At 34.9% G+C, this 13,720-nt stretch overlaps 1 protein-coding gene across 3 annotated transcripts in view; it reads right to left on the reverse strand.

Annotated features, from left to right (window-relative positions):
* LOC127869082 (netrin receptor UNC5C-like) overlaps positions 1–13,720 on the reverse strand; it is a 182,287-nt gene that overhangs the window by 12,484 nt on the left and 156,083 nt on the right. For 2 of the 3 annotated variants that reach the window (XM_052411372.1, XM_052411371.1), the window contains exons 6-11: positions 11,181–11,342; positions 8,261–8,359; positions 5,102–5,161; positions 3,812–3,973; positions 2,166–2,213; positions 1,005–1,541 (exon numbers count right to left, since the gene is read on the reverse strand). In XM_052411372.1, coding sequence (XP_052267332.1) covers positions 1,005–1,541; positions 2,166–2,213; positions 3,812–3,973; positions 5,102–5,161; positions 8,261–8,359; positions 11,181–11,342 — 1,068 coding nt within the window. The remainder of the gene's footprint in view (positions 1–1,004; positions 1,542–2,165; positions 2,214–3,811; positions 3,974–5,101; positions 5,162–8,260; positions 8,360–11,180; positions 11,343–13,720) is intronic. The other variant, XM_052411373.1, reaches the window with a different exon arrangement.

The raw sequence follows: 13,720 nt of genomic DNA on the forward strand, positions 1-13,720 counted from the left end.
CCATTGAATAGATTTGGAGTTATGCTCCGGTCGAAGTTTCGGCTGGACAGACAGACAGACGGACAGGACCAATTACTATTGGCGGGGATAATAAAACAGTTGTAAACGAAAGGAAAACAGTTTTTCTTTAAGAATATGTTTACATCTCTATGAAAAAATGAAAATAAACAACCACAGACAAAACTTGTTACAACAACAAATAACAGGTTATAAACTCAGCTTATCATATATTTTATAAAGTATGACAAACAAATAAACTAATAGTACAAATGTTGCTAACTTGCATCAAATTTCAGACATATTCCAAACTAATCCTTTAGAAAGTTTCTGTCATGTATATCAAATAAACAGAAGCAAATCTTGAATGTTCTTTACAGGAAACAACTAGTCAGAAAGGGCTGTTTTCAAAAATACAAGACCTGGCCTTATTTGTTACAAGCATTTTTTTTCTCAACAAAATTTGCCGAGACATCAATCAACGCTAAACATGCTGGTAGTTTTTCTTTCAAACTAGCATCCATCTATAAAAAAAACTTTTACTAGGTGTATAACATATCTGGGGCATGTTTCAAGACATCAAAATCTGTTTAACATCCACATTACAAACGTGTCAAACATGACTTCATGAATGATTTTTTTTTAGCAGCATTTGGCTTTAAAAAAATGCAGTGAAAGCATTGTTCTCCCCCCAAATTTGATTATTTACACGATTGCAAACAATGAAGTATTCATACTTGCCTCTCAAAAGCAATTCCTAAATGTTATTTACACCAGATATTCACCGCTGGTCTCCAAAAAAAGGGATTAAGATCGGTTTTAACAAGCTGAAATGACTTTCAAACCCTTGCAAGAAATTTTTGCAAACCTCATCTTATTTTTTTTGTGATAAAAATACGGTTAATTTAGTTTATTGGAGCTATGCTCAGTAGGCAAACTTTAAAAATGATTCCAAAGGTGAAAATATCTAAGCAATTTTTTTTTCCATTCCAAATATGACTTCATACCTGTTAACCGGGGTCTGTCTTTATCATCTCTGCACACGGCCATGTAAATTTCTTCCGTTTTACCGCGGGGAATCGCGCCCTCTGGTATCAAAAGCGTCACTCCAGATTCCGAAAGTGTCAATCTCCCACCGCGATAATCAAATGTGCTCCAAGTCACCGCATCGGTATCGATAGTACTCGGCAACTCGACTGACATCATCGAGTCCCGACTGTCCCGCAGGTTCTCGTGATCGCTACCGCGCGGGGAACCACCAGACCCAATCGGATTTACGATCACCATGTTGTTTCGCTCGTTTTTCTTGGCGATCTGGTCCATGGAGGAATTGTGGGTAAGCATGTTGTTCGGGGATGGCTCTATCAGCAATCCATTGCCCATGGGCGAACTGAGTCGATGCTCTTTGATCTCGGCGTACGTTGGCGGGAGTTTGTTGAATGAGTTTACCCGCTCCATGTGGTTGTTGTTGGGGTGACTCATGGGGTGGGGCGGGGGCACCGTGACCTGTGTGAGGTCGGGCTGGTACGCAGACAGAAGGGTCTCTGAAAGATAAAGCATAAAATGAGCCTGGCTTGGAGACAGCAGGGCTTAATTCATGTGTGTAAAGTGTTGTCCCAGAAAAGCCTGTGCAGCCTGTGAAGGCTTCTTAGGGACAATACATTCTGCTTTTATGGACTTGTTCTTTCAAAGAAAGTCTCTTCTTAGCTGAAATGCAGTTTGAGCGAAAGTGTTGTCCCTTATGCAACCTTCCTTAATAGATTCAAGTTTTAAAGGCTTTATTTCTAACATCAAATTACAGAAGAGAAGCAAACAGCATAAAAACTGAATTACTCCAAGGCTGTTCTGGTTTTATGCTGGTTGCAAATAGCCATTTTAACTTTGTGGGAATGGATATTGGATAAAGCATAACATACCAATATAGAATCTTTGTAAAAGTTGGCAAAACATGATTTTTAAACCAAACTTTTTAATGAATCAAAATATCAGAATCATGTGAATATAGCTTCTATTTTATAGATAGTATATATTATTCAATTCAATTATCAAATTTAATTTCGCTTACTGTTACTTACAGCTAAAATACCAAGAACAACGCATTGATTCAAGGCTGCAAGTATTCATTTTCAAACAAAAAATAAGACCCACCAGTAATTTGGTCTACATACCATTTTTCATTTTTTTGTCATTATGCGGATGTAGATGTGCATGGACCCCTGCAAAAGACGACAAGAATATCAAAGTACTGTAAAACTGGGAGGTTAATGTGTAAAGCAATAGCCTATTCAAGTTACTGCATCGCATGTTGGAAGGCAAAGGTCAAGAATTCTGATCTCAACAAAAACAGTTTTTTTCCCTTCAATGGCAAGTTTCATTAACAAAGAAATTTAGCTTGAAGTTCGATTGGTTAATCATTTTGAGATCTCCTAATTGGGAACCTTTTGCAAACACCACTTTTTGTTAATGTTAATAAAAGAGTTTTTGTTACAGGATCAATCAATTGAAGTTGAGCATATTTAGAACACATTACCCGAATCTGCTCATCCGTAAATATTTCGAGTTTTCGTTTTCAAAAGGTAAAACAAGTAGGCTCTGTTAACTGGCCAGGTGTTGGGCATGTTAGAAAGTGTATATTTCATTTTTCCTCAAGCCCAACTGTAGCACGCAATGGGAAATTGATTTAACAGTAAACAATCGAAACAGTTTGATCACAAAATTGTCCCAGCCTTTGGAAAGCAGAGCTTCACAAAATGAATGAAAGAGGCCACACATTATTGTCTAACTGGTCGTTTAATTTTCCACCATGATGACCATGAAACAGTGATTTACGCCATAAAACACAACAGATAATTGCCTGACAGGCAAGGGAATGGCTTTTTCGCTGTCATAACTATTACGAATATTCTGCAGACGTCCATGGTTTCATTTAGCTTAGAAAAGCAACTTGAGTGTTTAATGTGACCAATGTAACAGCATCTCTCTCAAGAAAGATCAATAGCAAATTGTAATTATTATTGTTTCCAGGAACTGCTGTTAAACGCTTTTTGTTTTTATAGCTTCCATTATTAACAACTGTTTCATAAATTCAGCATTAAAATATTGTATATCAGGCTAACATTTGAAATAGAAACACCAGTTATACACTCAACACCTGTTTGCATCATGATCAAATACTGTTTTTGATTATCAAACACAAGTTTTAATCCACATGATTTATCACAGAAATAATGTGCTTGTGTTTTTTGAGTGAAGAAGGCCAAATGCTTTGAAAATAATTTCCTGAAAAAAAGTGGTCCTAAAAGACAAGGGAAGTAAACTGAAATGGCTTCATTGAATGAAAAATCATGAGCAAAAAGTTCATCAAAAGAAATCATGGCAGATATCTTGCCATTTGAATCGAATAAAATTGCAAAGAAATTTATGAACTGAAACACAAATGCATGTATTGGACAATTATTGGAAAATTGACAAATTGATTTAACATACAGATAGATGAAAAGTATTTGTTATAACGATATAAAGATGCTTTTTAATATGCATTACTGGCATCATACATGAAGTCAAATCAGTAAAACTAAACGACTCACAATTATCTCCCAACAAAATCTATACAGGAAATAACTTATTTTGAATAAAAATGCTGACACAGTCTCTAAGAATGCTGCATGAAAGATAATTTGTAATGAAAAGTTCATATGCTTTCAATGTAATATTTAAAAAAAAAAATACAATTTAAAATGCTCTCTATCAGCAGAGGCTGAAATCTACATAAAAACTTTTTATCCGCAAATAAAAAATGGCATTATATACTCACCCCCATTCGGCAGAAGATCATGATCGTGGTTTCGGCGCTGCTGGTTGCTCCGACGCCGCACGATGACAATGACGACAACAATCACGATCAGGAACACTGCAAAGGCTACACACAACCCTATGTACATCGTGATATTATCGTTAGTCTCTGAATTTGATGGTTCTGAAAATAGACCAAAGGCGTTGATGATTTATTAAAAGAATTGAATTTTGAATCTTTGGTCAGACTTGTGTCACTTCCTGCAGGACTGGTGGAAACTAATCAATAACTTTGTGGAAATCATGAAATAAGCATTTTAGCAGAATTAAAGTTTGTTTGCTGTATGATAAAACATTTCAATCAAAAAAATGTTGTCAAGTTCTGCCAAATTAGACATAGTTTAGGTAACTTATGCAGTAAGAGTCAGAAATTTTTCCAATCCCAACATAACGACATTAGAATCTTTTTTGCAAGCCCAGCATTTTACTTGCTAAGAGATTAATTACTGCCTGTTACCATGAAAAGACAAAAGTAAGGTCTGCTGTGTGTTTATTAAATCATGACTAATGTTACAACTCAATAATTTCTTGCTCATTTATCCAATCAGTTCAGATAATAACTTTATTTTTCAACCTTAATTCAAATCACTATGCTAAAAAAAAAAGCAACAACAAAAAATGCTTACTAAGCTATTAAGTATAGCGACAAACAAAAAATTCAAAAGAATGTACATAAATCGTTAGACCCACTTCAGACGCACATGTTTTATTACCTGTACCATAATTAAACAAATACATTTCTGCTTGAAAAACTCTGGCCACTATAATTTGGAGAGACAAGCAAAATGCTTACAATAATTACTATTTGTCCTACTTATTGTTACCATTTTTTGGGCAAACTCAGAGGTGTATCTCATGTCTCGGATAGTTTTCAATTATTCATGTGTGTTCAGAATCTTAACTAAAAATGTTAGTTGGTGTAGTATGTTTTCCAGGCATCCTGAGTACATGTTTATGTTCAATGATTGTGAAGTTGTCAGAACTCAGGCTCAAATTTGCACTGTCATTTTTTGTAAAATGTATTTAAATAGAAATAATAACCTGATCTAGCTTACATAAAATTCAGTAAATTGCTTCACCCTTTTCCACTCAGAAGCAAAGTGAAAATGGCAATGTGCAAACAGCATAAAACCAGAAGAGCCTGCAAGTTTCTCTCAGTCTGGTCTGGTTTTATGCTGGTTCTACATAAACATGTTCACTTGGCTTCTGAGCGAGAGAGGCTTAAACCACAACTGAACTTCCTTCCTCTTACCTTGCCGCGCCGGTTCCAAACCAGACAGACCCCCTTGCCCATTCCTTTTGTCACTCGAGCCTGAAACCAAAGGGAAAACATTTAAGCTGCATTATGCGAAAATTGGTATTATGCCATATGTGAACGGTGTAGCTCTAGAATAGCTGGTGCGTACTGGTCAGAAGCTACCATGTACTCTTAACACTTTCCCACTTAGAAATGTATTTTGACGCACTTGTAGTCCCTTAGAAAGTTTAATTTAATTTAAGACCTGTCTCACTAGATTCAAGTTTTAAAGGCTTCATTTCCAAACCTTAGATACTGATTAGCAGCAAACAGCATAAAACCTGAACAGACTGCGAGTTACTTGCACGTTGTTCTGGTTTTATGCTGCTTGCACATAGCTATTCTCACTTTGCCTCTGAGTGGGAAAGGGTTAAGAGTCATGCAAGGTGTTTTGATATCATTGGTGGACATAACAAATCCCCATCAGAACACATGGATGCCGAGGCATATATGGAGCAACACTGTTTGAGTGTATATTTGCCCATGAAATATGACCCGTTTTATGTAATTAGAGAAGTAAGAAGTAACATGTTGAAATATCAGTGACAATTTGAAATCACTCACTTTGGAATACTGCTATTTTTATGGAAAATACACTTAAATAAACAAAGAAACATAAAATTAGCAAGAAATATGTGTTTTTTTGTGGCATAAAAGGCTATATCATGATTGTTAATAATTGCAGCAAAATAGGGTTTAATACATCTGCATTGCATGTATTATAATTGCAGCAAAATAGGGTTTAATACATCTGCATTGCATGTATTATAATTGCAGCAAATTAAGTCAATTGAAAAATACAAACATCCAGTCTAAAGTAAAACTATAACAACTCTTCCGAAAGAACAAAAAGTAACTATTTAAATTATGTTAAGTTTTCTATGAATGCAATCTATGAAGCTTTCTAAAACAAAGAAGTCAAACATATCATTTGTTGCATTAGTCGGAATGGCATAGCATTCGTAATAAAAATATACCATCACTACTTCCTTACAAAAATTCTGGCATTTTATAATACTGTCCCAATAAGCTTTTTAAAAGATTTTAAGATGCAATCAGGCAAAATACACAATATTCAAAAAGCTATCAAACAAAAATTAAACTTAAAAGCTGACTACAACAAGGGCTGTTTGTAAAACATGCATGCCCCCCATATGGGCTGTGCGTTGTAGTGGAAGCCATTGTGTGAATACGATTTTTGTCACTGTGACCTTGACCTTTGACCTAGTGACCTGAAAATCAATAGGGGTCATCTGCGGTTCACAATCAATGTACCTATGAAGTTTCATGTTTCTAGGCAAAAGCGTTCTTGAGTTATCATCCGAAAATCATTTTACTTTTTCGGGTCACCGTGACCTTGACCTTTGACCTTGTGACCTCAAAATCAATAGGGGTCATCTGCAAGTCATGATCAATCTACCTATGAAGTTTCATGATCCTAGGCGTATGCGTTCTTGAGTTATCATCCAAAAACAATTTTACTATTTCGGGTCACCGTGACCTTGACCTTTGACCTAGTGACCTCAAAATCAATAGGGGTCTTCTGCGAGTCATGATCAATCTACCCATGAAGTTTCATGATCCTAGGTGTATGGGTTCTTGAGTTATCATCCGGAAACCATTTTACTATTTCGGGTCACCGTGACCTTGACCTTTGACCTAGTGACCTCAAAATCATTAGGGGTCATCTGCAAGTCATGATCAATCTACCCATGAAGTTTCATGATCCTAGGCGTATGCGTTCTTGAGTTATTATTCAAAAACCATTTTACTATTTCTGGTCACCGTGACCTTGACCTTTGACCTAGTGACCTCAAAATCAATAGGGGTCATCTGCGAGTCATGATCAATGTACCTATGAAGTTTCATGATCCTAGGCCCAAGCGTTCTTGAGTTATCGTCTGACAACCACCTGGTGGACGGACCGACAGACCGACCGACCGACAGACGGACATGAGCAAAGCAATATACCCCCTCTTCTTCGAAGGGGGGCATAAAAATATCAATGATAACATTTTACATGCGTACATCACTAAATATACAATGAGATCATTTGTTTTTATATAGATTTGCACTTTAGGTTAAAGCATACTTGTTAGTATAAATCAGCGCAAGTAATGTCTCCAAATTTTGACTTTTAAAGTCTTTAAACATCTCCAAAAAATAATTTATATCAAGCCCACCTTGCTAGTTTATTGCTCTACAATGGATAACAACCATGCATAATCACATATTATGCAATAAAAGTTATACAATTAAGAGTTAATTGTATTATTCCAGCCCATTAAATGGATTTTAAGACCCTAATTTAAAAGACAGGCAACATATAATTAGAAACATTGTTAACATATACACACAAGGTTATCTAAAACATGTACTTCTCATTCACTGTGGGCGAGTGAAGTTATACATGCATTAAAATAAAGTCTGAAAAGATAATTAAATACCTTTAATCATAGTTTATTACCTATATGAGAGATATAAGAACATAAAATGTTTTATTTTTGTACAATGACAAAGCAACACTGTCACGAGTCTTTTGTTGAACAACATTAAAACACAAAGAATTGTTATGATTTATAATGAATTAACCACACATGTAAATCAAGTGCTTACATAGATTGCATGTTTGAAAAATAAGCTTAGTTAAAAATTAATGTGCATGCAAATGTTACACATACAAAATTAGTGTTGTTTTTATAATTACACATAATAGACGACACTGACAAATATGTTGCAATACTAATAATTTTGTTCAGTAAAAACTGAATTTATGTAAATTTTCCTTTCTCTAAATTGCAAAATTTTGACTAATATCTGGTCAATGTCATTTTGGATTCACTCATCACTCAAACATTACAAACTCAATAAAAAGCGATGTAATATTTCTTAAATAATTAAAATAGTAAAATAATAAATTCCGAATGTCTGCCTCAGTTTATTACACTAATCACTTTCAAACACTATATTCAGTGAAAACAATAATTCGCTTTCTAGGAAAACAATTTTTCATTAACTATAAGCCATGTCATAAGCATACAACAACGATACTGATGACAGTTAATACACTCATGCGCGGGACATCTAGATGTGGGCCCCTTATTGGCCCCTTACCTATTTGATCGCCAAAGGGAGTTTTGGTAACCCCTTGGTTGCCATTGACAGAGGGGGTAACCCCTTGGTTGGACTTGACAATCACATTGCCAAACATATCTGGAAATTTGTAAAAACTTGTAGATCACCAAACTGATAACTACATCATTTTACCTTTAAAGATGTTTTTATTCATCATATTATGTTTCTTGATACAAAAAATATATACTAATTAAACCATAGATATTGTTTTTACTAAAAATTTAAGACATGTAATTATCCTACTATTGGTTTAAGTAAGATGTCATCATACTCAATTTAAACTTCGTTTTATCTATTTCCCTTACTTGCTTAAACCAATACTATACCATTCATACTTTGACCATTTATACCGAATTTTCAAAATTTAACCAAGCTAATTATCAAAAGTATTAAAATGACAACCGGCATTAACAGATAACAAAAAAAGACATTTTGACATATGTAAGCAATTTACTTGAAAATGCCAGCTAAAGGACATGTTGTTTTCATTATGTCAAGTTTAAGCAAAAAACGCAAAATGCAGTGACACTGAAACAACATTTTATCCAGAAACAGGGCGGCAAATTCTGCACAATGAAAATATCATTAAAAGCACCATGTTCTCTCTTTATTGTAACTTGTACATTTTATGACAGCTGTCATACATGACCTACACAACTTTACGCCATGACAAGATTATGAAAAAAATCATCTCAAATGGTGGATGTTTTTTTAATTTTATTTTACAGGGAATAACATGTGCAACAATCTGTCAAACATAAAACAATGCCAACTTCAGGGCAAGTGCCTGTGAAGCGAAATGAAAAAAATATGGACTGCTTACATACAAGTTATGATTCATTATACCATCCCAGATGTTTACAAGTTTGTCATTAACTCTTTCATTGCTGGAACCGAATTTTAAAGGCCTTTGCAAACAGTTTGGATCCAGATGAGACGCCACAGAACGTGGCATCACATCAGGATCCAAACTGTTAGCCAGTCTGATAGTATTCTTAGAAAAAAAAAAAAAATGCTAATTTAACAAATTCAGCAGACGACATTTTAGCAGAAGACAAATTTCCCAGCATGCAAAGGGTTAAATTATCCATCTCTTATCTCAAGCATGTTAGATTAACTTGCTTCTAAAGGGTTGGCAAATCTTTAAGTATCATTCATCCTAAACCTGTAAACAATTGCTTAACTGACACACTCATCAATCCAAAACTTATTATTGGAGACACTTATCTTGTAATAATTAACTGTAATTATTAACCCATAACCACTTACATACAACACTGTATTATGTGAATTGGGAATAAGACATCAAACTGGGAATGGACATCATTTTGGTGATTTTCTCAAACAAAACTATTCATTTCATGATCTACATATATTTTTGTAACATATTATCTATAATTTAAGCTTAATAAGAAATTTTCCAATACTTTTTCATTAACAGTAATTGAATTTTTATCAGTTAAAGTGTATTTTTAAACCGTGTCCATGCGCGGCCATGTTTTTCAACCAACCGGCATCATTTTTCGAACTCGTCCAAGATATTATTGGGATTAATCTTCTGACCAAATTTCATGAAGATTGGGCAATAAATGTGGTCTCTAGAATGTTAACAAGATTTTACTATAGCGGTATAAGGAAAAATACCCCGCCCCTTGGCAGCCATGTTTTTCAAGCAAACGTAACCATTTTCGAACTCATCCAAGATTTCATAAAGACAAATCCTCTGACCGAATTTCATGAAGATTGGACAATAAATGTGGCCTTTAGAGAGTGAACAAGGCAAATGTTGACATCGCACAACGGACGACGGACAAAAGGCGATCACAAAAGCTCACCATGAGCACGTTGTGCTTAGGTGAGCTAAAAATGGCAAACATTGTTTACACAAAAATCATACCTATTTTTACATAAAATTTTCCTCTTCCGTAAGAACAGTCTGATTTCATAAGCCAGACTTTAAAACTGTCAGGACTGTTCTTCATCATACACTGTTTACATAGCTAATTTATCCTAATGCCTCTTTAGAAGGTCTAACATACCCCACCCTGGCATGAAATAATCCAGCTCTAGTCGCCCAATAGAAAACCCATTATCAGACAAGTTACAGCTAATTTGAGAAGTACTGTGTGTGCGTGCACACTTAGCAGTGATCATGCATGTCACTGAACTGCAGCATGTTTTCAGATCTTAAAACCAGACAGGATGCTTTGCCTATAATTTCCTGGCATTTTGTAATAAATTCCTGAGAAAGTTAAAGCAAATTCAAAATACAAACGCATTTGTTTGACCCATGACAAAATCAAATGTCCAATTTTTCATAAAAATTGAAAGCACCTTTTACGAAAAAGCCAAATAGAGAACTTTGCAAATCACATGATTTATAAATGACAACATCACAGGTTGTACACACCTGCTAATTTGCAGAATGCCAACTTTGCAGAGACATTAAGAAATTTGTGTTATAGAGTCAGAATGTCAACTAACCAAAAAAACACCGGTGCCTCCATTTTTACATAATCATTCATTTTCATGCAACAAAGTTCATTTTCCCAAAATATCATATAGCACTTATCAATAACAAATGCCAAATCAAATTATGAATTTTGGGTTAACAGAATATTAATAATCATGTCATGTATCATAATCAATGAGGAAACCACAAAGAAAATGCACATCTATATGATGTTCAACTTTAAAAAAAAAATGCAACTGTTCCGTTGTAAAGTTCTCCATTTAATTGCTTTTCTTACCTCCTGAAAACCTCCAGCCTCTAGCTGAATCAAATTTCAAATAAAAAATGCAAGTGAAGAAGTTATAAAATATCACTTTTCATAGTGATCTCACCTCCAACTGAATAGTTAGGAAGTTATAGAAGATCGCTCTATCTTGTTGATCTTACCTCGACACATTCCATTGGTGCAGTTTTGTGTATCCAGGTCGTTGCCGTTGCAATACATGCCCCCATTTGTTGGCGGAGGTGCTTCGCATTGTCGGCGACGGTGGTGTACGCAGTCAGTGTTGCACGTTGACCATGACGACCATTGGTTCCAGAGTCCATCCACTGAAAACCCAAACAAAAAATTGTCTTTGAAGTCCGTGTTCAGTTTTATCTTCATTATCTTTACTGATAAGATAATGGTTAAATGACCGATGAAGGCTATATAGGGATGCACAAACTAGTAAGAAATATTTAATTCAAAATTGATGAAATAGACAGACTCCCTATTTCTTAAATGACCCCTATCTTGTGTATTATTCCCATGTATGAGACGGATATTTTGACCTCAGTTACCCAAACTCTTGTTCTTTCTTTTATACTACTTGTAGAGAGAACCTACATGCAAGCTTTTTTCTTAGAAAGTTCAAGGCTTTAATTCCCAAATTAAGGGGCCACAGACTAGCAGGAACCGGCTGATTTCCATACCTTTTAATTACCTGTTGCTTGAAGTCTGTGAAACATCAAGAACTTATATGTACAAGAACAAGCTCGTAATATTTGTTTAATTATTATGAACTAAAAATCTTCAGACAACAAAAATTCGTACTCAAATAGCAAACAAATCTATGCAAGTACCAGATCAAAGTTTAAAATTTATACTCAAAAGAAACTGTGCAGCTTAAAATTTCTGGCAAAGGCTTACATCTCTAATGTTAATGAGTGAAAAACATTACTTACAGCCCAAGAGATTTCTTTGCATAGCAGGATAATCAAATCTGTTTTATTGCGAGATTAAAGCAGATAGAATGAAGTCTTTACATTGCCACAATAAGCGGCTAATACCATGATGCTTTGTTAATTCCGGTTACTTATTAAACAACTGTTCTTCATTAGAAAGAGAATTACACTCTTCCTGGTGGAGGTAAATTTGATACCTGTACCCTTCAGATCTTCTCAAATGAAGATGTCTGTCAAGGGACATAATCAATCATGGTTATCACTTAATAATGTATTTTCAGGGATTCATTTTGGTTTCTTGATAAGAACACATTTTTCTGGATGTTCAGACATAACAACTTCACCAGATTTTATACTCTATTCGTCATTAGCTATCTATTCTAGCAGAAACTTTCAACATTTAAATGTAAAAACATGAGCTCGATTAGAAAAGACAATGGAGACGCCCTCGAATTAATTACAGTGATCTGTCTTAATCATCGTAAATCATTGTATGACAGGCTCCGATAACAATTTGCATTTAGTTCAGTACATTGTTTTGGGATGAGACAAGCAAATGTATATACACTAAATGGCTTCATTTCATGTTAAGGGACTGTACCTCTTTTCTTCTTTAATTTATTTTATTGTTTTCCTTCCTCTAACTGCCTGTATTACCGCTACAAAAAAAGTTAAAAGTGTTGTTAAACCAAGGTCAGGATAATCATCCTCTAGACATCATGTCTGGTTATTACAACCCAAATCTTGTGTTTTACAATATTTACATGAACAGCTTACCACACAAATTTGCAATCAATCAGAATTTATCGCCAGGTATGCCCCCACAGACCCATGCTATGTTTGTACTGAAGTTTATTGCAAGCAAAAATTGTATCTTAGCAAGCCTTTTAACTAAAAAATTTCAAGTGTACTTGAACAGTTGTCTGCCATTTTATCATTTTTGAAGTCTGTAGGATATTAAACAAACAACATCCAATTACAATTGCTTGTAACTTTATTATATCGAGCTTGAAGATGACAGAGATGGATTTTTGAAAGCTGTGTGCTGTAAAGCAAAATGTAATCTTTTTGCAAAATACTTTTTACAAATCACTGATTTTTCCTGATTCTACTGCTGGCGTGCAAAACAGTGGCATGGCATCTGATTTTATGGTTCCTGTGATGAATGGTTCCAGCCACAGAAGACAGAATCCCACAAATTCTCAGATGAAGCTTTTTTTTCAACAAATGGGAATATATGATATTGTCATAGCGAGAGGAATGATGATCCAACGTTCTAGACGTTATTCCTCATATATTCTTCATTCTCTACGCGAGATACAAACTGCTAGTTCGTCATTGTAATAAACAGGAACCAGTGATGATGAATTATGGGTAATATTTCAAATTAGGATATTGCAATTTCGATGTTGCGACAAATGGATCTCGCATTCAGCATCTCTGCTAGATACAGTAATATTAGCCAATTCAATTCAGGCTCAGGCATGGTCATCAATTCAAGACAGGCCGGCTTGATTAGCTAAAAAGCAAACCAGTGTAACCTGAGTGGCTCAACCAGTTTTACCACCCTGGTTGCACTCCACTGTTTAAAATGCGCTATCGGTATTATCAATCTGAGAAGGCTACATTCTAGTCAGATTATGTTTCATTTACTTCTGTCAGACAATCAAGTATTGTAGCATTTTTGTGTAACATTCAAATAATTCATTTTACATGCGAAACTGCAACCTTAGTAACGTTGCTTTTAAAAAGACCTTAAAGGC

The sequence above is a fragment of the Dreissena polymorpha genome, chromosome 2 (genome assembly GCF_020536995.1).
Source record: "Dreissena polymorpha isolate Duluth1 chromosome 2, UMN_Dpol_1.0, whole genome shotgun sequence".
Taxonomy (NCBI): domain Eukaryota; kingdom Metazoa; phylum Mollusca; class Bivalvia; order Myida; family Dreissenidae; genus Dreissena; species Dreissena polymorpha.